Raw genomic sequence first — 25,374 nt, 5'->3', positions numbered from 1 at the left:
CTGTGCCTGTGCTGTCTCTCACTCTGTAAAACACACTGCAATGGAACGCCGCCGGGAAACAGCATCGGTGTCGGTCCTGCCCCCGCAGGGCCGGCGCCCAAAGTCGGTTCATCTCTGCGGTTTGTGCACAGGCATCAAGGAAGTTTTCTTCAACCAGTTCCGTCGCCGAGCACTTGCTTAAGGCATGCACTGCAAATGTCATTAGTCCTTTCCTTGCAGTCATGCTTCTCAAAGTCTGGTCTTCCAGCTTTAAAAGCAGACTGTTTCAGCTGAACGAAGTGGTTTTAGCTCAACCAGCAGCATTTTGCTCGGAAGATTTGTGGGCTGGACATACCTTAGCCATGGTAATTGAATACAAAGCTAGTCACAGGAAACGAGTCATATTTCAAAAACACTGCTATGAGAATAAGGAAATTGAACTACAAGATCACATTAGAGCTGTAGCAGCCTTGTCCCTTTCTTTTTTCTTCTTTCTTTAATTGTGGTGGGCAAATGTCTCTCCTGTTCTTTAGGCTTCTTTGTTACTATTTGTTTGGCCCCTGTAATTCTATTCATACCAATCACTATGTATTGCAGAAAAGTTTTGGATAAATTTTCTTCTTTTGATGAAACTAGATGCTGTTAACACTGTTACTTTTTCTCTCTCTTTTCCTAATATGTTTTCTTCCTTTCCACTACAACCAAACTGTTATTAAATAAAGCTGCCTTATTTGTTTATTTATTTAATTTATATACTAGTCATTCAGTGTCATTTCACTCTAATCCACATTTATTTATTTATCTATTTATTTACTGGTCATTCAGTGTCATTTCACTCTAATCCACCCCAAGGGATCTATTAACAAGAGCCTCAGTTGGGGCCCATTTTTATTCTGTGGGATAGCATGCCACAATGGGGCTCAGAATTTGAGTCTGTGTTCTTAAAACATTAGAACAAAGACAAAAGAGCAAAAAACAGCTTTTAATACTGATAGCACAGTTATGCATTGCTAATATCAGTCAGTATCTCCTGGCTTGAAAGATTCCACTAACTAACAAACTTATACTGGAAGAGTGGGGGTCAGGTTGAGGGCTAAGTGTCTAATAAAACAAACTGAATCCATCAGAGGCTTGGGCTTTTTAAATGAGGCTGAGATGTTCCATTCCTAAACCAGAATTTGTCCTGGGCCCATTTCATCTTCTGTCTGTTTCCTGCTACCCAAAAAGTCACAATGGCTGCCATCTGCTCTCATTTTAGATATTTTTACTATCTCACATCCTAAAATTAAGGTTTCCCCATTGACACCCCACCTTAATCCTTACTCTGGCAACTTTCCCTTGTATTCTTCTTATGGAGAACAAGGATTAATCCTGAGAGGAGAAGAATGGACTAGTACAACTGACAATAGAGTAATGGACACTGAAACACATAGGCTAAATAAAGCAAAGGGCAAGCTTTACTCTTGTTAATAAAAAGTAATTTATACAGTTAAATCTCCATTACTTGGGGGAAAATAACTGAAGGTTAATGAAGATGAATTACTGCTTCTTTTGGATACAGTGTGCCACTTCAGACATGTCTTTGTGATGCCCCAGGCTTCCAGGAGGATTGTTAGCACATGGAAGAATATCTAGTCTCTGTGGTCCCTCTAACAGCTACCCCTAGAGCTAAGACCCTCATACAGACATAGGAGCATGTTGCAGCTACTGCTAATAAATTATATTACCTCTATGCACAGCCATTTTTATCTTGCCTTGAGTAAAGAAGCACCCTTTCCCATGCTGGATTGCAGGGATAATGAAAGATGATCAAATGTGTTTTTTATTTAAACACGTGCCCAATGTGTGAGAGTAATACAACAGTAGGATCACAATCAGTCTCTTAATTGGCCATTACTTGTAAAAAAAAGTGTGTGGAAATTGCTGTTGTACTAGAAGTACAGCACCAACACTCAATACAAGAAACAGTGGCCTTAAAATTAAAACACTAAGGCAGTATTGGTCACAAGAGGGTTGTGGATGCTCAGCAGGTGGGACGTGTGATGGCATGGGAGGCCTGGGGGGACGGGGCTGCGGTGGCTGGGGCTGTGTATCCCAGTCTGGATACCAGCTGGCATAACCTAAAAGGCAGTGAAGAAACAGGTGTTAAGACCTAGTCTTAGCCATACTTACAGGAAAGCCATTAAGAACAATTTGATACGTACTTATCAGCTTCTCACGTTCCATATTTTCTGCAAAGAGATCAGAAGAGGAAAGTAATGTGAGTACCATGGAATGGTGGTTCTTGATGTAAAGAGGCAAGCCTTTGCACTGATGATGCCAGTTAATGCCTAGAACATCCTGCAAGGGGGAAGCTGGCCAGCAAGAGCAGGCTCCTAAGTGGTGTGGAGTTCATATTTTTTATTGAATTGAAAAAGAAACAGAAAAAACATCTGTATGAGGAAGCATTTGTGTTATGGAGATGAGGAAATAAAAAATAACAACAAAACATGGAATTTATTTAAAATAGTTACATATATCAAATTTAAGTAGTTATAGACAGACAAATATAACTACTTATTTATCACAGAATTATGCCTTTACTAAAATTTTGATGCATTTGCAGGATTGCCTATGTGCATCCTATTGAAATTCCTCATTTACTCTATAGGAGAAAATGGTAAAAGCAGGTGGTAGGATCTAGCACTTAACTTTTAAATTCTCTGTTCCTCCTCTCCCTGTTCCCCCTAGTCATTGAGATATTTCTAGTTTTTCTGTGATGTGTCAGTCTGAGACTTTCAGATGAGTCAGCCAGGATATTACAGTAGGAAATAAGAGCACCAAATGCTCAATAATTTCTGCGGCTGAATCTGTCTAGAGCCTGGCCTTCCAAGCTCTTACAACTGTTCATTTAATTATTTTCCACCAGCACACTGATAACACTGAGCATAGTAGGAGGAAGATTTACAAACAAGTCCTTACTGCTGTTTTTCAGAAAACTGTGGAAGTTGGAAATAACTGTGGGTTTTGGTACAGTCTTATTATTAGCTCTGAAATACAATTGTCTGGAAAATGTGTTAGGACACACTAACAAGCAAAAAAGCAGAAGATACATTTCCTGTTTCTGCTGAGAGAGAAGAAATAGTGAATATTTCTTGGGGCTAAAACTTTGTATTTGACTTACTGACCAGATAAAAGGGAGGAAATAGTCTAACTGATACTTCCCTGAATCAGAAACTCTGGCTTCTTCCTCTGAAAGCCTTCAAATGCAAATGATTTCAATGATTTCCTTCTTACAGTATTCCTCCAGAGTTTGGTACTGTTGTTGTATGGTGTGCTACAGACCCACTATGTGCTTAGTGCAAATTGACTCGTTGTTGTCTTTCCACTGCTATTTATGCCACTTTTGTTTCTGTGCAATTTTCTCACATGATCACTTTGGTCTTACCACAGAGCCTGTCTACACACTTCTCATTACTGCATCTACTGCATGGTTGTCCTTCTTTATATGGTTTTCTTGGGTAATTCCCCCTGCAAAACAGGAACAGGAACAGTATTTTTTTAGCTGTCATTAAAAAGCTGTCAAGGGGAGGGAATACCCTAATCAAAAAACTGGTCATTGCAATTGTTTGAAATTCCTTTTAAATCACATTAGAGCTCTCACTGGCATGGGGAGCAGTTGACTAGTGCCACTGGAAATGAATGAGACTTCTCAGGCAATACTGTTTTATTGTAAGCATACAAGAATTTGACTCTAGCCCATCATTACCCACCTGATTATAAAAAACAAACCTGTAAAAAGTAAGTAGAAATACTGCAAGGTACCAGATCAACTACGGGACTGTCTTCCTTTTACTTCTGAAGCAGGAAGATTACATCTTTCCCAATTTTCCTGCAGAGACCGAAATCATAACATATTTTCTTCCACCATCTGCATTATGGTGAGTGGTGTCAGCTATGATCTGCTCTTCTGCCTTTTTTTTCAGAATGGGATTTTCTGCAGTACCAGCTATGTTCAGTAGTTGTAGTTTCTGTTCCCAATGGTCAGGGGAAGTTTCCATTGGACAAGTGACATGAGGATGTAGCTTATTTTGAAATTTGTTAAAACTGCACCTATCATTGTTGGCATCTGATCAAATATCAGTTGGAATATTTAAAGAAAAAAAAAAACAAAACCCAAACAAAACAAAACCCAAATGCCACAATCAACTTACGCTGGCCCATAGTTACAAACAAAATGTGCTGCTTTGAACAGTCCTGGAAAATTTTCAACTGTACTGCAGAAGTGAACTGCACAGCCAACTTTGTAGCTCTCTGCCCAGACCACCTGCAGGACAAAGGGATGTACAAAATGCACTTCAAATACTGCCAAAGCAACAGCATTAAGAGAAGAAGGAGAAGGGAAGTACCTCAGGGAAATTTAAATCAGCTGACACAGGAGCAACTTAACCTGAAGGGCAGCTGGGACAAATGACAAATTGACAGCCATTTTTTCACTTATTATCTGGCTACCCTTTAAATGTGAAATTGCCTGGGGATAATCCCTTTCCACCATTACTGGAAGTAGAACTTGAGATCCCTGGGGCTCATATTTATTTTCAATCTCATGCAACAATAAACTGAGGGCTGCAAAGCCCTGCTGTAATTCCTGTCCCAAAGCAATCTGTTCCAAGCCTGTGCTCAGATCTTCAGTGAAATTAGACTATATCTATATATTAGAATATATGTTAGACTATAAAGCACTGGGTATGAGAGACTCACCTGAGTGTAGTGACCACACATGTCAGTACATGTGTTGGTGTTGAAATCATAGCTGCTGACTTCATTAAACCAGGACGTGAGGGCTGCCCCCACAGAGAAGATGTGCGCTGTGCCAGTCCAGATATTCTCTCCGACAAGGCGAAAGGTGGGGTGCATTTTTCCTGCCATTTCAAGGTAGGGATTGTGCTTAAACTTGCACTTCTTTGCCCATGCTTTGGCACTCTTAGCTAAAGCAGCATCCCAGGACTGTAGAAAAGGAAGAAAGTGTAATATAACCTGCACTTCAGTGACTTAGCTGAATTCAGACATCTTTAAACAGAAACTTGTTAAACGAGTTCATTTCCCCTTTTCTGCTTCCCATCACTGCCTTCAGTTTCTTTCTCTCACTTGACATTTCTACTCTCATAACACATTTCTGTCTTCTTTCTTCGTGATGCATGATCTATCCACTGTCCTGTTGTATCTGCCTTGTTAATACATTTACAGCTGGAGTGCAATCTTTAAGCTGCTACACCTGGGGGGGGGGGTAACTGTGTGAAATTTGCAGCTGTAGAGGGGCTTGGGGGACCTTTGTGCCTAGGAGATGTTGGCTGTCCAGGGATTTGCACTTGGCAATTATTACCAGACCAGAGAGGAATTCTGTTCTGCTGGCCAGGACAGAAGGAAGAGTCACAGCTGCTCCCTTCCTCAGCTCCTTCTGCCTCTTTTTCCTTCTCAACAGATGGACAAAGCAAATAAAAGACTCACTCATCTCTGCTGGGCTGAGAAGGAAACACTCCCATACAAACCAGTCTGGCAGATTTGCAGATTTTAGGTTGACAGGTAAAGTTCAGTACAGGGAAATTCAAGTTAAGGGATGTGAAAAAAAAATTGAGTTCATGTTCCTAATAACAGGTTTGCAGATGGCTATTACCACTTGAAAGTAGTAGACTAAAAAGCAAACAAAGTATTAGAAACTCTTTGCAAAGGAATGGAGAATAAAACCACATATCTAATCACACTTCTGCAGAAGTCCTGTTAAATGCTGTGTGCAGCACAGCACCCCACCACAGGAAACTAGAACTAGAAAGGCCAGAGAGAACTTGGAGCAGGATGATCATCTTCAAGTTCAGAGGGCTTTCATATGGCAACAGAGAGTGCTCTGCAGCTTCAGAGACATCTGGACATCTTGTGTGAAATAGGTAAATAAAAAGCATCAACTTGCGTCTTCCAATACAAAGACCAGACAATATTAAGTGAAGCTAGGCATTAACAGGCCCAAATCAAATACAAGAAAATAGCTTCACACAACCTGTGGTTAGTCTCTGCAGCCCTTTGCCATGAGATGACAGAAATTATAAAAACTTTCATGACCTCAAGGCTAAAAAAAAAATTTAAAAAAATCCATTAAGAGATTGTAAGTACCATGATTGGTACACCTTGCAAGTACACCTTTGATTCAAGAGGTTTAAATATATTTGTCCTGCTGTTATTCCAGAATTGCTGGGTCTTTGTTCTGAACAGGTAAGTTTACTCTTTTGCACTAGCTTTTTAAAATTAAACATGGTTTTTAACATGGCAGGAAATTAAAGTCACTGGTACTCTGAATCTCATTCCTTTACTGTGAGTTTCCATTCCTAGAAATGATTCATACTCTGCATGTGGTTATGCATTTAACTTCCTTTCCAGCTATGCAGCACTGCTGGAGAGCTCAGAGAAGTGACATGCACTGGCTGGGGTTACCTCCCTCAGCTAGCTATACACATTTTTCCTTATGTATTCCACTGAACAACATGTGACTTACCCATAACCTGTTCTGATATTCGCTGTATTTGTAGCAAGCTCTGCTTTTCAGCCTAGATATTACTATCCCTACTCCTCAAACCCTGCTACAGCAAATGAAGATCAGGTATCTAAATGGCTGTCCTGGAAAATCCCTTTATTCAACACATGTTCTAGATTACAAGAAACAAGAAGAGATGATGTATTTTCAACAAATCCTGTTGCTGACTGCCTCCTCAGAAACTTTTTAAAAAGTCAAACAGCTTCCATGTATGAAACCTGACCTGATGTAAACCAGATTACTATCTCTCTTAGAGAGAAGTAAATGACATACTGAGAGCTGAACACTATTTTTTGCAATCCAGTCCTTTGCTCTGCCTGAAGCTGAGAGTAGCTAAATCTTGTGCTAAAAAAAGAAATTCCCTTCAAATTTTAAAAATTGAACAATACTGTGCTAATTAATGTATTTTTGATTTCAGACAAAGAACCAACATATATGTTACAGAAATCATTAACTGAAGTGGAAAGAACATTACAGTAGAAATGAAGAATAAGGTGGGCTAAATCAGCAGCCCAATCTATAAAAATTTCAAAAAGGTCCCAAACACCCCCTTACCATGCGAAACATATTGCTGGCTGGTGGATTCACTTTGGATCGAAATGTGTTGTGAGCTCTCACACAATCTTCAATGAACTTTGCATCTTCTATGTCAGGCAAGGGATATTGCAGATAAGCATGAATGCAACTGAAGAAATCCAGTAAGAGCAATGCAGCACAGAAAAATGTGATGTTCATAATTCATCAGTGTTTTTTCATAAGTTTTAAAATGAAAAATCTCTTAGGTGGAGGTGGTACCGGCAAGCAGTTTTTCAGAGGTTGTCCTCTGGGTGTGGAAGCACTTGAAAGTGTCAAACAGGAAGGAAGAGCAATTGCTTAATCAGGTACGACTCTATCTGACATCATAACAGGCAGTAAAGGGTAAAGCATGAAACCTGCCATGCTTATCAGCAAGGAGCAACACTCCACGAATACTTCTGTCTTTTCTTTGGGTGTGCTCCATCCTGGGTGACTGCCAAACCACTCTGTGTTTTTTTTGTCTTATCTGAAGAGATGCTGCTGAACAGCTTTCTTAAAACCTGCATTAATCATAAAAAATGCAGCTTTGACAAAACAGAAATCTGCTATTCAGCTGATTTTCCAATAGTATTGCTTAGTCATACCAGCTTAGTTACAATTATGCTGCAGGACATCACTTCCATATTAGAATTACTCAAGAAATAAACAGAATTAGGATATCTGTGCTTCAGAAGGAGGAAAATAATGGTTCCTGAACAGCACCCGCTGCAGAACAGACATTCTGGCCTGGTTTGGTGTGTGACAAAAAATAAAATTTGGAAATCCCAGGCTCGAGTATGTGTTGATTCTCTCCTCCTTAGTTATTTGCTATTACCTGCTAGCCTGAAATCACTGGAGCAGCTTCCTGTGCTCCTAGACAGCAGCTACAGGATTAGCACTCCTGGCATAACATTCAAAGTCCGAGCACTTCTCAGGGCAGTAGGATGGTATGTGTTGGCATTTGTATTGTCTCCCCAACTGTTCTACAAGCTGGCTGATTTTTTTTTTTTTCAAACCTAAGCCAAATTGTACAAATATGCAAGAGCATAAGAAGAACCATATGTTTTAAGAGCTATGGTCTTGTAACCCAGTTTTAGGTAGGTTTACAGGGAAAATTTGTTGCAAATAGATTGCAAAATATGTTAATGGGTCTCATTCTCTCTTAGTTTTGCTGGTCAGGTTTAATGTAAAACCATGATTATATTACAACTACATGCAATTTGCACAAAAACACCCATCACACTAAAACTGCACCATTTAACAGTATAGTGATCTTCCACTTATATATGCATGCAGTTGAAATTCTGTGTTTGGAAACGAATGGAGATTTTATGCAGTAGGAAATTTTGATGGGTCCAGGGTAGTCCAGGTTATAAAATGCTTTCTTGCATTTCTGGCTCCATCTAGTGACTCTATCTATAATTAAAGCAGAAGTTCAGCCTGCCCTCAAGCATCTATGATATTTTCCCAATAAGAGAGTTTTAGACTTTTGCCAGCATTGATCAGTGGATCTTGACAATTAAGTTTTGGGATTTGGATAGCAAATTATGGCATTGTAGCACATTTGGATAGCACAATCTGAACAATACAAGCCATTGCCTATCCACACATCTCAAGTGAAATTTAGCACCATAGGCTGGGTACATGCCAGAAGATTTACAGCCTTGTGATTTTGAGAAATTCCCCATGCTTACATCCCACTTTTGCACTTCTGACCAGCTTTTAGTTCAAAATGGCTGGAAAAATAAAACCTCAGATTTTTAATTTTTCCCTAATTTTCTTTTTAGTCAGAATACTAAAAACTGGTGAATTACAGTTGATTACAGATATCCACGATGCCTGGGAATCTGTGAAATTACATTTAATCTTGTTCTCATCAACTTCCCCACAGCATTGTTCCTTTTGTTGGGGAGGTCTGACCTTGACTTACTAAGTTCACTTGGACAAATGGGGTGGATCTGCTGGGTTTTCTTATTCTAGCCACAGGATTAGGCAGCTGCAAGATCACTTGGCCTTCCAGACCTTTGAATAAACAAATATCCTGACATGCATTGCTGCTGCTATTACACAATGGCACCTCAGGGCAGAAAACAGATTACGGGACAGGAGGATGGTGGTATTGAATTTCCACAAGAATTATTCTGTACGAAACCCCTTTTGTGTTCATTAAAAGCTAAACAATCCTAAAATTATTTTGTAATAATGAGGCTGTAAATAGTTTCACAATTAACAGAGGAGGCCATTTGTATGTGGCTGGACTGAGGGATAGTTTTACTGTAATTTTAAAGTGATCTGGATGATTACTCCTGTAAATTTAAGTATGAAAGCTTTGGCACTGCAGATTTTTAGACCAAAAAGCCTAACTTGCCAAACTTAAGAGAAACAAGCATTACAGTTTAGACATCTGCTTTTTCTTAGGAGATTCTTCCAATACCTTCTGCACATGACTAACCCAACTGTATTGAATTCAGGTGAAAATGTTTAATTCTATACCTAGAACACCTGGATGATCATACATTCAATTTCTGGAAGCCATGCAGACATGGTAGCTTTAGTCAGTATGGGAGTATCTCTCCAGTAGGAAGGGTATAGGCCTCAGGCGGACACACTGACTCAACGTTCCCAAAAGTTTAATCTCTTCAGTTATAAATGAAAGAAGCTGTTGCCTTCATCAAACATAACAATTTTTAAAAAAAGGATCTTTATGTTTTAAAGTGGTGTTACCTGAATACTGCATTAAGGACTTAGCATGTCAGAGGCCTTCATGTAACAGCCTCACATACATTTTTGAGATTTCTACCATCTTGAGATTCCAGTGTTGTGGCTCTCTTGACAGGTCTACACAGCCCACCCATTTATGGGTCATAAATTTTACCCATTTTCAATTTTGTGTCTGAGTCTTCAAAAACACGACTGCTCTTGGATCATGCTTTGTCTTCGATTATCAATTCTGATGACACAGGTATTTTTACATGTTCACAGTATTTAACCCACGTACACTGCTTGTTTTTTCCAGTGATTAGTTTCCTTTGGAATTTTCCCTGAAATGTTGCCTGAAATGCATAAACATTTTGATATGACTTAACTGTGTATGACAGGAAAGGAGTAAACAATCAAGGGAAAGAAAGTTCAGATGTGAACATCACTCTAAGAGAAATTTGCAAAACCCTCCAGATTTCTATGCAGACAAGGCTGAATTACAATTATTTAAATGTAAAAACTACCTTGCTACGTTACTTTTCATAATTTATTGTGCCACAGAAAAAATGAAAAATACTTCCCTATGATACTGTCTACTTCTAGCCTTCTAAAACATCTACTGCCAAATAATCAGCAAAACTTAAATCCTCCAGCCTTGTTTTTGGTTTTGTTACAGGCAGAACCAGGGGCAGAAAACAAGGATTAACACTTTTAGAGAAATAAGCGAGAAAAGACAAAAAGAACTGAAAAGAAAATGCTCCCTAAATGATTCTGGCAACTATTGGTATTTTCATTTCACAATCCAAAGCTTACTAAAAAAGAATCTCACAGATACCATTGTGTCTGGTAACACAGTGGTAGCACAGTACTTTCATCTGTAATTTACAGGGAGAGCAGTCTAAGCATCTTTGAACACTGAGATAAGAAATTTAAAAGCTACTTTTACTAGATAAGATCTACTTGACATTAAAATTATCATCTGTTTTAGATTAGTGAAATATCATGTATTTGCTCATAGATAAAACTGATTCTACTGCAAAGCTTATTTTTTCAAGATGGGAATGAATAACTACACTTAAAATATTAAGTGTTCAAAAGAAACCTTTGCGTTCTCAGCAGCATTAAGTTTCTCTGAATTACCACTGAGAAATCAGAATAGAATAAATTTTGTTGTTGATTTTTTTATTTTCTTTTTTATGAGAATGATAAATTTATTATTTAAAATAATTATTTAATATTTAAATATTTAATATTTATTTAAAAATTTATTTAAATAAGGAAAAAAATTACTTTGGCTGGGTTTTATCCTTCTATCGACATTTTTACTAAGTAATACCCAAAGACATTCTGCAATTACTGTGAATACTTTGAATAGCATCTCCAGAATTATAGGATACTGAACTGTGTGGCTTGGTAACTAGAGAACTGGAAATTATTATTTTATAAAGTTCATGTAGCAATCATGCAGTGAAATGAGAAGTGAGGCTTTCAGTGAGGTCGATGTGTGGACAAGAAGAGAGAATTATTGTACAAGGTACTGAGGTGAGCCAGTGCAGGGGTAAGGCAGAACAGTCATTGCTTGATGTCAAAAAAGACAGTGAAGTGCCAGTGGCACCCTCATGGACACCCCTGTGTTATTTACAGATGGCACTGATTTACATGGTAGGCACTACCCAGGGCACTTTACCACAGACAGCTCTTACTTGAATGTAACAACCACAAACCTTAGTACAGTTCCGCACTACACAAATTAAATATCTGACCTCACCAACTTAATGGCACCACCAATACCAATTTAATGGCATCAGCAACATCAAAAACTTTATGACCTCCAATACAAACATTCTCTCCAATGTGAAATTAGGATGGTACAGATGTTTCTTACTTAAGTATATGTTATGTTCAAAAATGCATCCATTTGTCTATGTCCTTGCAGTCTGTGCCAAAGCTGCATCTCAAGTCTACAAAGCACAAAAGGTGAAATAGTTGTGCAATGTTGAGTTAGAACAAAATCTTAATCAGATGAAACCAGTCAGCAATAAGCAGATAAATATAAAACACTGGAGTTTCATAAAGAAATAGTTTCCCTTATTTAGGCAAGTACCTGTGGTTTACTTTAATTGACTTTTTCTATTGCAGCACAGAAATATAAACTAATTCAATTAGGCAAGTTTTTCCTCCTTTAACTGTTGAAAATTAACTTTGTAAGAGCAATTGCTAGCAACTGAAAAGATATTTGAAATGCAGTTTTGTCTTCAGGCAAGGAATAGCTGGCATGCTAATTAAACACCAAACTTTTTGGGTTTTATTGTTGAATAGGTAATTAAGGATTTTGAACTGATGCATAAAAATTAATTCAAAGTAAAATGCACAGATATTTTAGATTCAATGGTACAAATATTTGAAGTATTTTTAAGAGAGTCTCTGGAAACAAATATTTACTCTTGCTATGGTATGGCTTTAAATACACATCAGGGCATTTTGCAAGGACAGCTTCATGAGGTAAACGTACCAATTCCTGGCCAGTAACTCATCCTACTACCTCTTCCTTCTTTGCAGCTGGTTCCCTAACATGAATGATCTCCTCTATCTGCCTTCCATTCATGACTGTTTCGGGAAGTTTACCATTAAAGTACCCAGTTTTATATCTTAATAGAAGATGCTGTGATTTATTGCTTAGATTTACTGCTGCTTATACATTTCACTTCACTCTTAGTTTCTTTACAATTTACAATTGTAAAACTTTACAATTTACTTCACTGGCTGCTGATACTCTTTCTTCCCTACGGCCTTTGGTTTTTTCCCAGCCATACTTTCCATCATAACTTTTCCTGGGTTTCCTATTCCTGACCATTTAAAATCATGTGTGGTGTCTTTGCAAACTTCATCACTTCCCAAATCACCACTCCTCCCCTTATCTGCCAGTGCAGCCTAAAACCTACGCAAGCAAAGGACGTTCTTTGCTGGATAAATGCGTGCTCCAAGTGCGCTCGGGATGCTCATCATTTAGCTGCCCGTTGCTAACATGTTCCTCTTGGGGCACTAGGCGGGCCAAACATCGAACAGCTGCTTTTTCTGCATCTTCTTCACTTTTGTTTAACCCTTTCCAGCAAAAATTTTCATTCGCCAGTGGAAATGCCCTTCAGCGCAAGGAGTGCAGTCACACGTTTGCCCCTGAAGGAGAGCCCGGCAGCCGGGGCTGCGGGCGGCGCTTGAGGCTGTGCCGTGCCGTGCCGGGCCGTGCCGTGCCGCGCCGAGGGGCGCTGTGCCGTGCTGTGCCGTTCCGTTCCGCGCCGTGCCGCGCCGAGGGGCGCTGTGCCGTGCCGGGCCGTGCCGCGCCGTTCCGCGCTGGGCCGTGCAGTGCCGGGCTGTGCCGTGCCGCGGGGCGCCGCCGGGGGCGCTGTGGCGCGGGGCGCGGCCCGGCCGCGGGAAGGCGGCGGGCAGGCGGCAGCCATGGCGCTGTCGGCCGTGCAGCAGGTGCTGGTCTCGGCCGTGCTGGTGCTCTGCGTCTTCGTCGTCATGCCCAGGATGTTCGGGGGAGGAGGCGGCGGGCGGCCCGGCCGATCCCCGCGGGGCGGCAAGGCCGGCCCCGGCCACTACGATCCCCGTCAGCACGGCAGAGGTAGGAGCCGGGGCGGTGCCGCGGCCGGGGTTCCGTGCGGGAGCCGCCGCGGGCTCGGGCGGGCTCGAAGGGAACCCCAGGATCCGAGGGGGATGTGCCCTCGTCCGGCGGGGAGCTCCCGGTGTACACGGGCTGTGGACGGAGAGGCCTGGTCAGAGCGCTTCGAACTGGCCTGTGTGCGCCTGGACCACCCCCACCTCCTGCGGTGTTTTGCTGCTCTGCTTCGCCGGGGCTTTGGGCGCTGTGTTGTCTTACCGAAACTGCTCTCAAGTGCAGGAAGCGCCCGGTAATTGTTAGTGCCGGGCGGTGTGACCAGCAATGCCCGCAGGGCCACAATCGAGCAAATGAACCCAGAGGTGTCACTGGGAAAAATCAATTACAATCAGGAAGCCGCGTGTTACTGTTAGTAAGTACACGCACAGACATACAAAATCTGTCCGGCAGTATATTAGAAAAGAGTCCAAGATGCTTGTTTAGAAAAGGTATAGATGAATGGGTTACAGAGTTTACTACTTGTAGGAGCTATAGTGGTATCCGTGTATGTTAAGCCATGGCAGTGCATGTCATGATTTAGCTCAAGGTCGAAGGGTACACCTTAGTTTTTGACAATCACTAAAAGCCCGCTTTTGTAAGGTAGCTCTGTGATTCATTGATGATGCCTTCCGAGGTCTAATCCTCCAAATGTGTCTGTGCTTTTCCCTGCTGGCATAAAAATGGAGGCTTGTGCTGCTGCCATGTTCTTCCCACCTGATATCAAACTTACAGTGCTTCATAAGCTCTTGCCTGGCCTGTTTCGCCCTGATTATTTTTTATTTATATGGAAGCTGTATATTCTCTATAGATCAAATTATTTTAAAACCAAATCCTAAAAAAAAAAAAAAAACACTTCACATGCCTGTGATTCTACTGAAGTACTGGCCCAGCACTGAATAAAATAAATTTCAGACCGATCTCCTATTTTCACCTCTCTGGGTGGTTCTTTTTTCCTGGTTGGCTAGTAACTCACTGCTGTTTCTTCTGTCAGATAAACTTGGTGCAGGACACTGGATCTCCACTAGGATTCAACATTCCTCATCTCCACCCTGAAAATGTTTCCCTTGCCATATTCTTATTTGTATGATCTGTAGAAAATTTGTTCATCTGTGATAGTAACTATGTTAGTAAAGCTACTCATTTACTGTAAAAACAAATAGAACTTAAAACAGGGGGAAAGGTGAGTGTAAATGTAAAACTAGGAATCAATATGAAACATTCTGAAAGGTGGAAAAATATATATAATATAAAATGTGATTTCCAGATTAGTTAATGCAAGTTTAGTTAGTTTAGCAAGTCTAAATCTACTTGTCCTGAAAGGACAATGCCTGCCTGAATTTGCACTGAATGCTGAAGGTAGCTCGAGCTCTGATTGTATCAGCTAGAGCATTGAGGTTTTGTGTAACATTAATTTTTTCTCTATCTGATCGTGGCTGTACTTTGCACACTTGAGTTATATTACTGTGAGTTCCTGAAATGCCACTGTTGCAGTATTAATTGATAAGCAGTGATTTGCATAATGGGCTTTTGTTTGGGAGTTTTTATAGAAAGTGAACTTTGCCATACACATACTCGGTTCTGATACATTAAATTTTAAGTCTAGGCACTCATTTGAGACATCAGTGTAAAACTCCACAATCCCCCCTTCCCTGCTGTCTGTCTCTGCAAGCATCTGCATTCTTTAGCTGATGGTACTGTTCCATATGTGCATGCCCCATGAACCTTGATTTAACTACCAAATAACCTGTTTCCTAAGTTGAACACTGACATTGGCTGTTTTCTCATCTGCTCCCTGTTCTGGTAGGCAAATTACATGCAAAAATACTTCTGACTTCCAAGGTTGCATCTCTTGGGTATTGTGTAATCTTCTTCTGCTAAATATTTGATTTGCAGAGGTACAGTACTTCTAAGCCTGTGGGAATATCCATGTAAACCTGAGTTTACTGTCAAAATAATGAAAGCAGTGTATTTCAACAAAACCTTTTTTTTTTCTGTGACCAGACAATTCAATTTCTAATTAACTCAGTTCCTTTGGTGCAAAGAAAAAAAAATAACTACTGTTTTCAGCATTATTAATAGTTTCTCTGAATTTGCTTTAATTTCAAAATTTAGATAGTTTCTTGTTACATCTGTCTTTCTGTGATTTGCTGAGGGTTTGCCAGTGTTGCTGGGAAGAAGCTTAAAAATTGTACATTAAAGAAACCAAGCTTGGCTTGAGAGGTTTTGCTGCTTAGATTTAACTTTACATCCTGTTAATGTAAGAATAATTCTTAATTTTTAAGTGGACACAAGGCTGCCCACACCATCTTAGAAGAGTGATGAAGAAAGATGATTACACAAGAAGAAAACAATTGCATTCCAGTTGTGGACTCCTGATTTTATTTCTTACTTTGTTGTCTTTCCCTCAATTTCATTTTTAAGGTAGTCCTCAGTCAGTTTATCAAGTTCACCGGACTCCAGGAAATTCTGACAGTAATACTTACCAGAGTTTTCAACAGATGAGAAATGCAATGGAGAAAGAGATCAAAAGCGAGAGAACGAGAGGAAATGGTCGAGAGTTAGCATTCACCCTCATGCCCCTGTATGCTCTTGGAGTGGGAGTGTTTGCAGCATACAAACTTCTTAAGGTAAGCCACAGGAAAAAGCATTAAATTATTGTAGTTAGGGGGAAATGTAAATTCTTGGCTTGTCTGTTTTTCTAATTCCGAGCCCATGTATAGGGTTGTCCAAAAGCCATTTCTTGCTCTTGATTGTGAAGTCCAAAGTTAAAATGTTAGCATATCTAATTCTTCTGTATGAAGGCTTCTGGCTTAGGTATTATTAGGTGCTTGAAAAAGTGAGAATCTTACTCACCCTGCAGCCTCAAATGAGAATCTGAGAACCTGAACAGTGCTACTACCTGAGTCTGTAATCTAAGTCTCATCAGTGTTCCACTTCATTTTCATTCTTCAGAATGAGATTGAGCATGGGAAGGAGGCAGACAATTCCTGCAGAGCAGTGATCTTAGATTAGCAGTTAGGTGGAACAATGAGTAGACTTGACCTTTTGTTTGGACTTCTCATGTGATCGTGCAGTTGCAACATGCAGGTTTATTCATGTTGCGGGATACCTTTTCTACTGTTTGTAAATTCAAAAAGGAGAGCACGTGATCGGTTGTTTTTTAAAAGGAATCAGTCTTGAAATGTATTGTTTATAGTAAGAGATTCACAAAGCTGAGAGCACACCTGGAATATCATTGCATGCCCTCAGGGAAAATAAAAATGAGCAGGAGTAAGACTGGAGACAACATGCTCATTTCTGGAGTCAGTTCACGTTAATCTTGTGTATGAGAAAAATATCACAGCTTAGGAAAATGAGTATAGAGGCTGCCCAGTTTAGTACAAGATTTAAAAATCATGAAAACCATATTTTGGGTGTTACAATTCTTTACACTTGGGCTTGTGGGGTTAAAATGTAAATATTTTTATAATCGTATCTTTATTACTTTAAGAAATAAATTCTATATCATAATTTACGATAGGAGACTGGATCCAATAACCTAGAAGGTTTCTTGTGTTTCTTTTTGAAATAGCAACTGCTTTCTTTTAGAGCTTTTGCCAGTCACGTTGTGTTTTCTTAAAATCAGAAATGTTAGTTTAAGACTAGGTGAGGCATCACTGGAGAAAAGTTTCATTAATGTAGCACATTTTTATGGTTGCTGTTTACTTTCACTAAAGTTCTAAATGCAGTTTTGTTTTTAGTACACAAATAGTGATGAGGTTGTTTATCTTGATTGTATTTTTTAAAGATGAAGTCACATGAAGAAAGTCACTCCAAAAAGGAAAAAAGTACAGAAGACAAGGCAAAGGAAACAGGTAAGATACCCATTCAGAATGCATATGTTCAACAAAAACGCTTATTTCCTACTGGAACAAAACATGTTTTCATTGATGCAATCAAGCTAAATGAAGGCAATCTCTCAAATTACTGAGAGCACTTAGGAATCTACAAATATCCACTTTGTTATTCTATGTGTTTTAAATGCTTGTTTGAGGTTTGTTTTAATTCTCCAGATGTAATGCTGTTTAAAACAACTGTAGTAATGCAGTACGATTCTCTGCCTTTAAAACGTCTGATGTTTTTCTCACTTAAGATCTGTTCAGTTTTCTTCAGTTTAAATGGGATATAATTAAATAAAAATAAATAGGGTATTTAAAAATAATATAATGATCTTGTTTAGAACTGAACCATATTGATAGTGGAACAGTGTGGCTAAACAATTAAGGGACCAGTTATGATTTCTAGGCCAAAGGACAAACCTATCACAAACTTTCAAAGTTGATGCTGTTTTCATACCTTTTCCTCCCTTTTATAGACACATTTTTAGTGAATTAAACAACTAGCAGCATCTTTTGGTGTCTGTGTACACCAAGTCTGTAATGAGGCTCAGCAGTGATTTGCCACACAGCCTACTCATTATCCTTGTGTGTTACATTCTTCTTTCTTCTAAGTTTAATTGTATTTTAGGAGGAGTGACTTCTCTTGATTCTAGTGCATTTAGCATTGAATATATTTGTAAGGTGTGAAGTGAAGAACACATGAAAGCATATTATGTATAAATACAGTACTTGCAGCTGCATAGTTATTGAGACTGGGAAGGTGAGCTGCACATTCTTACTCAGTTTTTACAAAGTGCCCTCTGTTTGGGCACTACTGGGGATAGGTTACTGGGTGGAAGGGACTTCTGTTCACACATAATAAGGCTTCTGTTCTTACCCCCACCACTCCCTTTTCATATTGCCAAATTTTTTTGATGAAAGAAGCTTTCTGGTTTTTAATCTGTCCAGTGAAAAATATAAATTAATATCCTAATGATATTGTAAAGACATTTTTACAATGCTCTTTCTCTCCTCATCCCTCTCTCCCTCCCCTCACACCTCCCTCTTTTTTTGTTGTATTGTTTTTGTCTGTGTTTGTTTTTCTTAGAGCATCAGCTTTTAGAACTGGAGCAACATCTAGCACAGACAGAGAAAATGTTAAATTCTTTATTGACTCAGTTGGATCCACTTTCAAACTGGTGAGTGTTTCTAAAAAATCCATGGTTGTTTCCTGTATATTGAAATTCACCAAAATGTTAACGAAGAATTCTTAAAATGATCCTTATACATAGGTAAGGAGAGTTTTAAGAACCTTCTTTGATTGCTTATTGTTTCTGTAGCTTTTTACAGATGGTACCAATTCTGTCATTTGTGAACTTTTTCAGACACCTCCCATCTCTTGTTCACCAAACATAAATGCAGAAGACATGGTCATGTTACTGTGGCTTAACAAGATGAACTTTAATATTGACTAAGGAGACTAATAGTGAAAATATACCTAAACTCAGTAACATTTGAAAGCTCTTGTGGGAAATAGATTTTGGTAGCAGAGTGAGTTTCTTCTTTTAGATGTAATTATAAGTAAAAATAGTTATCAAGGTACAGCTGCTTATCTCTTGTGTTTTGAAATGAATCTGTGAAGTGTGTGTATTCCAGTGAAATAGAACTTGTCTATTTTACTAGGACAAAGGAATCAGTAATATAAAAACTCCTTATAGTTTTAGAGAAGTTCTGTTCTTAAGAAGCTAGAGCCTTACTCATCTACCAGAAATAAAAGTATCCTTGGAGTTAATTTCTAGACTGACATCCTTCATGAAACACAGGTTAAAACATGCAGAATTTCCTGATGGTTTCTGCAGTGTACTTCTGAACTGGATATGTGCTGAAACTATTAAACAGAAAAGTCACTGGCCAGTTTGCCTAACACATTTCTAGTAGTGGTGGGGTGGAAAGTTAAAAAACCTTAAATGAGAAAAGCCTTCAAACTCTAAAGTTCTACATTGGGCATTGTTGTATTACTATGGATAGTAGTACAACTTTGGATAATTTTTACTTTCAGTAGTCATTACTCGACCTTGGCCACTGGGGCTCCAAAGCCAGAGGTCAGTGACATTCAGTAGTTGTGTGATGTAATGGCCTCCCCACTTCTCAAGAGACAGTTCTCAAAGGAAAGCTTGACCTAAACATTTTACAAACTTCACTATGGTACTTATGCACAGAAAGAAATATTGCAATGAGTGTATTATTATCAAGCACTCCCTTCCAAGATAATCTTTCAGCTGTTAACATTTGTCTTATTTTTCTAGTGTCAATGCTTTAGCTTGTGAGCAGAAAGATGAAATAATGACACAGCTCCAATCAATTAGACGACTGATGAAAGAAAGTGGATTGGATAAATCAGAAAACAAGATGAAAGGTAATTTAATTTTCAGACAGATAGATAATTAAATAGTTTATATTTTAAAAGAATAAGTAGATCTTACTATAATAATGTTCAGCTTCTGAATCTTGGGTAATTTGTGTGGAATTAGTTTTATTCTGGAGGAATACCATTCTTCTTATTTGAGATGTATCCAATTTCAAATTTTTCATATATCATGATTTATTTAAGAATAGCTGCTCAAGACATTGAACTGGGATGGACCACACAGTCACATTCTCTTTTGATAAAACAGGCTTTTGGAACATCAGTTCCTAAGTAGTCTGTTAGTACTGGAGTAACTTCAGCCAAAGGATTTCCACTTGGGGACCACAGAGGCTGTGAGCAATGCTTACAATAAAACACTAAACAGCAAATTGTATGTTAGTTTCAACTGGAGACTTCAAGAGCTGCATGGTAGCCCAAGAGAAGTCTTAAATGTTAAGAATGGTCCATTAGAAATTTGGTGATTTTTTGTGTTATTTGAGTCTTAATAAAAGAGAAAAAAGAATTTAAAAATACTCTACTTCTAACCTGGCCCTGAAATTCAGAGCCTTACTAGTAAACTTTAATTTTGATTTTTTTTTTTTTAATTTTAAGATCTTGGACACATTTGTGATGAGAAACTTGAAGATCTCATTCAGTCGTTTGCCGAACATTCTCAAGAGAAAGAAATGGACAACAGAGAAGATGACTGTAATGGAGATTTGCTTGAGGATATTGATAATGATTACAAAATAGAAGACCATGAATTACATAGTGAATGTGAAATACATCAGTTGGAGCCAGATGTTGTAGAAGAGGAAGAAATGATAAGCAAAGATGCCATTGAATCAGAAGAGATGGGACTGAGGAGACGCAATAGATGTGAATGGAATCTGCATATGTAAAGCTTCCAAAAGCTTATGAATTCTTATAATGTTGTATGCACTTTAAAGTGAAATGAATTTATGTGCACTGCTATATGCTTTAAAAAGAGGGGTGAAATACTGCCTTTGCTCATATCTATGACAATTCTGTAACTGACTTCAGTGGCAGCAGAATTTTACTCAGGATGTTTACATATTTTTTCTATTTATTTTTTCCCTATAAAAATATTTCTGTACTCTGTATATAATGCACTGTAATTATATCTGATGCTACACTAAAATATTAGAATATCTTCTAGTTGAGACTATAAAGAATAGATGTTTCATAAATGTTTTGTAACTAGAAAGCATTATGCCACTTGAACTGTGACTTTCTTGAGTTCATTAAAGAGCATGCACTGATGAATTCAGCTCTTGGTGGAAAAATTTTCTCTGAGTGTGTGAAAAGCAGTATGCATTAAGTCTTTGATACTCATTCATAGTTAAGTTTCTTTATTTGGAGAGAGAAATTTATCCATGGACACTATATGAAAATAATGAGGTCTAAATTTGCAGTCTCCTGAATAATGATGTTTAGTTTTGTATGTCAACTTAATACCAAATGTATTACACTGGATCACTTAATTTCTTCCCCACTTGTCACTTGTTAAACTCAGCAGCTGTCTAATAACTGATTGATACCCATTAGTACTGTATCTCTGTTTCACATTTATTTTAATACCATAGAATCTGACCTTTTGATTAATTTCCATACCCTTTTCTTTTTTACATCAGAATTAACAGATGTGTTGCTATGTACCATTCAAGAACTGAGGGGTGTGGGATCTTTTTTCAATACATTATGCCAACTTGATAGCTGCCTTTTTAGGTCAGTATTAGGAAAAGCATTATTTTCCTTTGCCAGAATAATTTTTGTCCACCCCATCAATATTTAATAACTTTTTTGTTCACTTAATTCACACACCTATGGTACTGCCAGCCTTTAATGACAGGAATTGCCTTAGAGGTAGGTCTGATAGTATGGCACTGTTACATTTTCTGTTTTATAATTGCATCGCTTTTAACTAGGCCAGTTATGATGCCTGAACTCTTCTGGCATCCTTATTCTTACAGGAAAATAGCATGTGAATTTGTTTTTATGGAGGAAATGTACTGTACTTAAAGGGACTAAATTTATTATCATGTCACTCACTGAAATGGAATGAATTGTTCATTCTGGTGTAGACACATGGTATGTGTTTTGTTCTAAAACTGGATCACACAGGCTTGGAAGTAGCAGCGCATCCAGAAATACATCCTTAACATGAGTGAGATTTTGCCTAACTTTGGAAAACTGATTGACTACAGAGCCAGGGTTTCTCAAGAGGTGGCAGATTTTTCCCTCAAGACAGAAGGGGTTAATCTGGTATTTTCTAAAATCAAGCTCTATCCAAGTACCAAGATCTGGTTCTTGGAGGCAGTTTGATTTTAGAAAATAACTGCTGTTGCTCTGGGCATTCAGGACAAATGAAACTGAAAAAAAAAAATCAGTTTCATTGAGGCTTTTCTTTGAAATAGCTAATGTATTAAAATGAGCTAATGGCAAAGCCATTGATGGAGTGGGAGCCAGGCGTGCTGGCTGCCGAGGTGTGTGCAGGGTGCAGGTGAGTCCCGCTCCTCCCAGGCACTGGCACCGGTGTCCTTGGCCGCGGCGGGCCCTTCTCCGCCTGGGGCAGTGTTTGGATCATCACTGCTGTGCCTTTCACCCCCGCGAGTCTTCGGAGGCTGCTGCCGCTCGAAGGAAGCCCTTGTCCGAAAGGCTCTGAGCTGCCTCGGGCTGATCGCGCTATTTCGGCCCCAGGCTACAGGCACGCAGCGTGCGCTCTCTCGCCGCAGTTCGGAGGTCTCGATTCCAGCTGCCGGCGTTTGCCGGTGCTGGGGGGCTGCGGGGCGGGCAGAGCCGGCGGTGGGCGCGGGGAGGGAGGCACGGCCGTGCTCCGGGCGGGGATTTCCGCAGGAGCAGTCGGGAATTGCCGTTCCCGCTCCGCCGGGGCGCACCTTACGCAGCTCCGGTGCGAGGCCTGGCTGGGATTGGCCCCTCCGCGCTGCTGTAGCGGCAGCCCCGGGCCGGGCACCGTGGAGACGGTGCGGGGGTGCGGGACGGGGCCGGCAGCCGTGAGCACTGGGACCGCTCCGGTGAGACACTGCCCCTGCCCGCCGGCGTCCCGCGCTTCTCCTGGGAAAATGCATCATTTCCGTGGAGCTGCTGAGCTCATAGTGTTTATTCCGCCTTTTGCGGCATTGGTGTTTGGTAAAAGTAATCTCAGCGTGTGCGCCATGAAGTACAACAGCGCTGTCTGCCCCGGGTGAGAGGATGCTCCGTTCCCGGAGAGCCTCCTGGCCGTGCTCGGGCATTCTCCGTGCCCTGGGGAAGGGTCGGCCGGAGGGCTGTGCGGGGCTCCAGCAGGCCCCGCTCCTGCTCGGGAAGGGAAAGGTGCCTGGGGAATGGGAACTGCTCAGTGCCGTCCGAATGATGGGCTTTTGGTTCGAACCTGGCTGCGTGGAGGGAGCAGCCAGCAGAGCAGCAATGCTTGGCGGCACGGCAGCCTGGAGCTCTCGGGCTGGCAGCCCTGAAATGTTCCCAGGGCACTGAGCGATGGGGAGCCAGGCAGCGGTGTGAGCAGAGAGTACCAAAGGTTGGATGTTGCCAAGGGGTAACAAGTTAGTAATACTGGGATGAGAATGTATCAATAAGTGTAAGGGAAAGGAGGGAGTTAGGCTTGAGGCAAAAACATAAATTTGAACACAATCTGATTAAGTGCTAGTAATAAAAGGCTGAAATTAAAAGGCTGTGAAAAAGAGAAACCAACAACATTTCATAGCTTGCTTAAGACAGTACCAAAATTCTTTCTAATGCAGTAACTTTTTTCCCCCCAGAAGTACTTAGATAAAATAATACATGCTTTTCTTAATAGTATTTTCTGTTTTTCAGTTTTTTTCTGAAAGCTGCCAGCCATTGAATTTGCATGGATTTGGAAGTTAAGGGAGTTGCTGCATCCCCTCGAAGAAAGGCTGAGTTGTCACTGAGGGGGAAGAAATGTCAGGTAGTCAATGGAAGGCTTGTGATTGTTTTTCTTCCTTACTTTGGCATTTTAAAAATATTTTAATCATACTTCATGAGCTTCTTAGTTTGAGGTTAAAATCCATTCTATAGACACCTTTTAAAATAATTATTTTTGTCGGAAAGGGATAGTTTAGTATGACAGCTTCTCAAATGAGGGTGAGAAATTCCAATATAAACAGCTATCCAAGAATAGCTGCTACTCTGACTACTTAATTGGAATGTGGGGGATTTAAGAATGAACTAGTACTTGCAGTTAAGATCAACAGAGGCTTGAACATGTACTGTGTGTGCTGTTTCTGGCTATTGGTGGAACTGGCAACAGGTGTGTCTGTGTTTTTGTTTTGCAAGACAGCAATAAAGTAAAGCAGCCCCCATAATATAATTTGAAAAGGCATGATTTTAGGTTGACATGAAAAAGGAATCTCAGTGCTCTGTGTTCAGTATAGAGGGAAATTATGTTTTCCAGGAATTCTTAATAGTCTATGCTTTAAAATAAGATAGGTGTGCAACCCTCACAGGTTCACTGTAGTAGAAGCTTTAGGGCTAGCTTTTGGTAGTCCCAAGGAATATAATCTTGGATCCTGAGGGCCATTATTTTCCTTACTGCTCATGTAAATACTAATATTGTTAGTAACAGTTGATTGTTCTCACAGATACTGTGTACTTTATGTCCATGAAAGAAAGTTAATTGCTAATCCTCCCTCAGCCCCCAAGCGCCCATTTTACTTCCTTATTTGTTGTATGACCCCATTAGGAATTCTTGGAATTTGCCAAGTTGCTGGTCTTCTTTTCAGTTTGATTTGGAATGAAAAAAGACCTTTTGTGAACATTAATGCACCAATGTTATAATGTTACTGTTAATGTTTTAACCAGATTTTTGAAAATTAAATACCTGTGGACAACAAGAACATTTGAGGCATTTAGTATAGGTTGTAAAAGGAAATAGTTTTGATTTTTTCCTGTAATCCCTCATCCCTTTTTTCTTTCTTTCTTGTGCAACTAAGTTTCCAAATTTAGACTCTTTAGTCCACATAATTTTTGGTAGTTTGCAAAAGTAAATCTTAAATTAAAATTATGCCGAAATCACGTGCTTCACCCCAGTGTTCACAATGATTTTTGTTTGCTTTCTTTCTGATTTGTTGACTTCTAGAAAAGGAATTATGTTAATTAAGGCTTTAGCATCTAGAATTAGCTGTGTTCTTTGCCTCACCACAGTTAAAACAGTACAGAAAAAAGAGAAATGTGGGATGTGATGCCTTGTTTTTGATGCCCCGATGGTGTTAGGTAGGTGACCACAGGGTGGGGTGCTCACTGCGTGCGGAGAGCTCTCCCACCTGGGCACCCGGGCTCCTTCGGGAGTCACTAGAGGGTGGTGTTGCCGAGCTTGTGCTTCGGGAGCAGCCAAAGGCTGCACGGCAAGGGAGGAGTTACAGCTTTGTGCTCGCTCTCAGATCGTGAAGGATGTTCGAGCACTGCTGGAAATAGGATTCTGCTCAGTTTAGGCTGTGATGCTGAGATTTATGAGCTGAGAAGTGTGAAAACAAAAATGTTAGCCCTGGTTCTGAGTGTTCCCAAACCATTTTTTTTTCAGACTGGGAGGCCAGTTAGGTGAATTGTTACTTTGTGCTTGCCCCAAGCAGCCTTCCCTACGGATTTGCTGCTAGCTGTTTTCAAA

The 25,374-nt window shown here is 39.9% G+C and overlaps 3 protein-coding genes across 7 annotated transcripts in view; 2 read left to right on the top strand and 1 right to left on the bottom strand.

Moving 5' to 3' along the window:
- Positions 1 to 1,440: 1,440 nt before the first annotated feature.
- LOC135457063 (glioma pathogenesis-related protein 1-like) lies at positions 1,441 to 7,276 on the bottom strand. The gene is made up of 6 exons (XM_064731386.1): positions 7,097 to 7,276; positions 4,720 to 4,965; positions 4,173 to 4,285; positions 3,407 to 3,489; positions 2,184 to 2,210; positions 1,441 to 2,099 (listed from the first exon to the last, which is right to left on the bottom strand). Exons 1-6 carry the CDS (start codon positions 7,274 to 7,276, stop codon positions 1,873 to 1,875), a joined length of 876 nt encoding a protein of 291 aa, XP_064587456.1. The 3' UTR covers positions 1,441 to 1,872.
- Positions 7,277 to 13,215: 5,939 nt separating this feature from the next.
- On the top strand, positions 13,216 to 21,006 carry CCDC107 (coiled-coil domain containing 107). Its single transcript, XM_064731371.1, has 6 exons — positions 13,216 to 13,418; positions 15,873 to 16,078; positions 17,239 to 17,305; positions 18,417 to 18,507; positions 19,615 to 19,724; positions 20,328 to 21,006. The coding sequence occupies exons 1-6, from the start codon at positions 13,250 to 13,252 to the stop codon at positions 20,615 to 20,617; spliced, it is 933 nt and encodes a 310-aa protein (XP_064587441.1). The 5' UTR covers positions 13,216 to 13,249; the 3' UTR covers positions 20,618 to 21,006.
- Positions 21,007 to 22,637: 1,631 nt separating this feature from the next.
- Positions 22,638 to 25,374, top strand: part of CAPS2 (calcyphosine 2) — a 29,436-nt gene continuing 26,699 nt past the window's right edge. For 3 of the 5 annotated variants that reach the window (XM_064731338.1, XM_064731314.1, XM_064731346.1), the window contains exons 1-2: positions 22,657 to 22,941; positions 23,568 to 23,679. In XM_064731338.1, the coding sequence (XP_064587408.1) occupies positions 23,602 to 23,679 (78 nt within the window). In that variant the 5' untranslated portion in view covers positions 22,657 to 22,941; positions 23,568 to 23,601. Of the gene's footprint in view, positions 22,942 to 23,028; positions 23,070 to 23,567; positions 23,680 to 25,374 lie in introns of those variants that run through there. The other 2 variants (XM_064731321.1, XM_064731329.1) reach the window with 2 other exon arrangements.

The sequence above is a fragment of the Zonotrichia leucophrys genome, chromosome 1A, assembly GCF_028769735.1.
Source record: "Zonotrichia leucophrys gambelii isolate GWCS_2022_RI chromosome 1A, RI_Zleu_2.0, whole genome shotgun sequence".
NCBI classification, from domain to species: Eukaryota; Metazoa; Chordata; class Aves; order Passeriformes; family Passerellidae; genus Zonotrichia; species Zonotrichia leucophrys.
Note: the sequence above shows the minus strand (reverse complement) of the source record. Positions and strands in the feature narration are given on the sequence as shown.

What these genes read in the sequence shown, in the direction of transcription:
- CCDC107 (XM_064731371.1), top strand. Translation starts at nt 13,250, where the DNA reads ATGGCGCTGTCGGCCGTGCAGCAGGTGCTGGTCTCGGCCGTGCTGGTG. An exon ending in TCCCCGTCAGCACGGCAGAG is followed by an intron (nt 13,419 to 15,872) that starts GTAGGAGCCGGG and finishes TTCATTTTTAAG; the next exon opens with GTAGTCCTCAGTCAGTTTAT. An exon ending in ATCAGAAAACAAGATGAAAG is followed by an intron (nt 19,725 to 20,327) that starts GTAATTTAATTT and finishes TTTAATTTTAAG; the next exon opens with ATCTTGGACACATTTGTGAT.
- LOC135457063 (XM_064731386.1), bottom strand. Translation starts at nt 7,276, where the DNA reads ATGAACATCACATTTTTCTGTGCTGCATTGCTCTTACTGGATTTCTTC. An exon ending in TGTGTGGTCACTACACTCAG is followed by an intron (nt 4,286 to 4,719) that starts GTGAGTCTCTCA and finishes TTTGTCCTGCAG; the next exon opens with GTGGTCTGGGCAGAGAGCTA. An exon ending in GTTTGTAACTATGGGCCAGC is followed by an intron (nt 3,490 to 4,172) that starts GTAAGTTGATTG and finishes CCTGTTTTGCAG; the next exon opens with GGGGAATTACCCAAGAAAAC.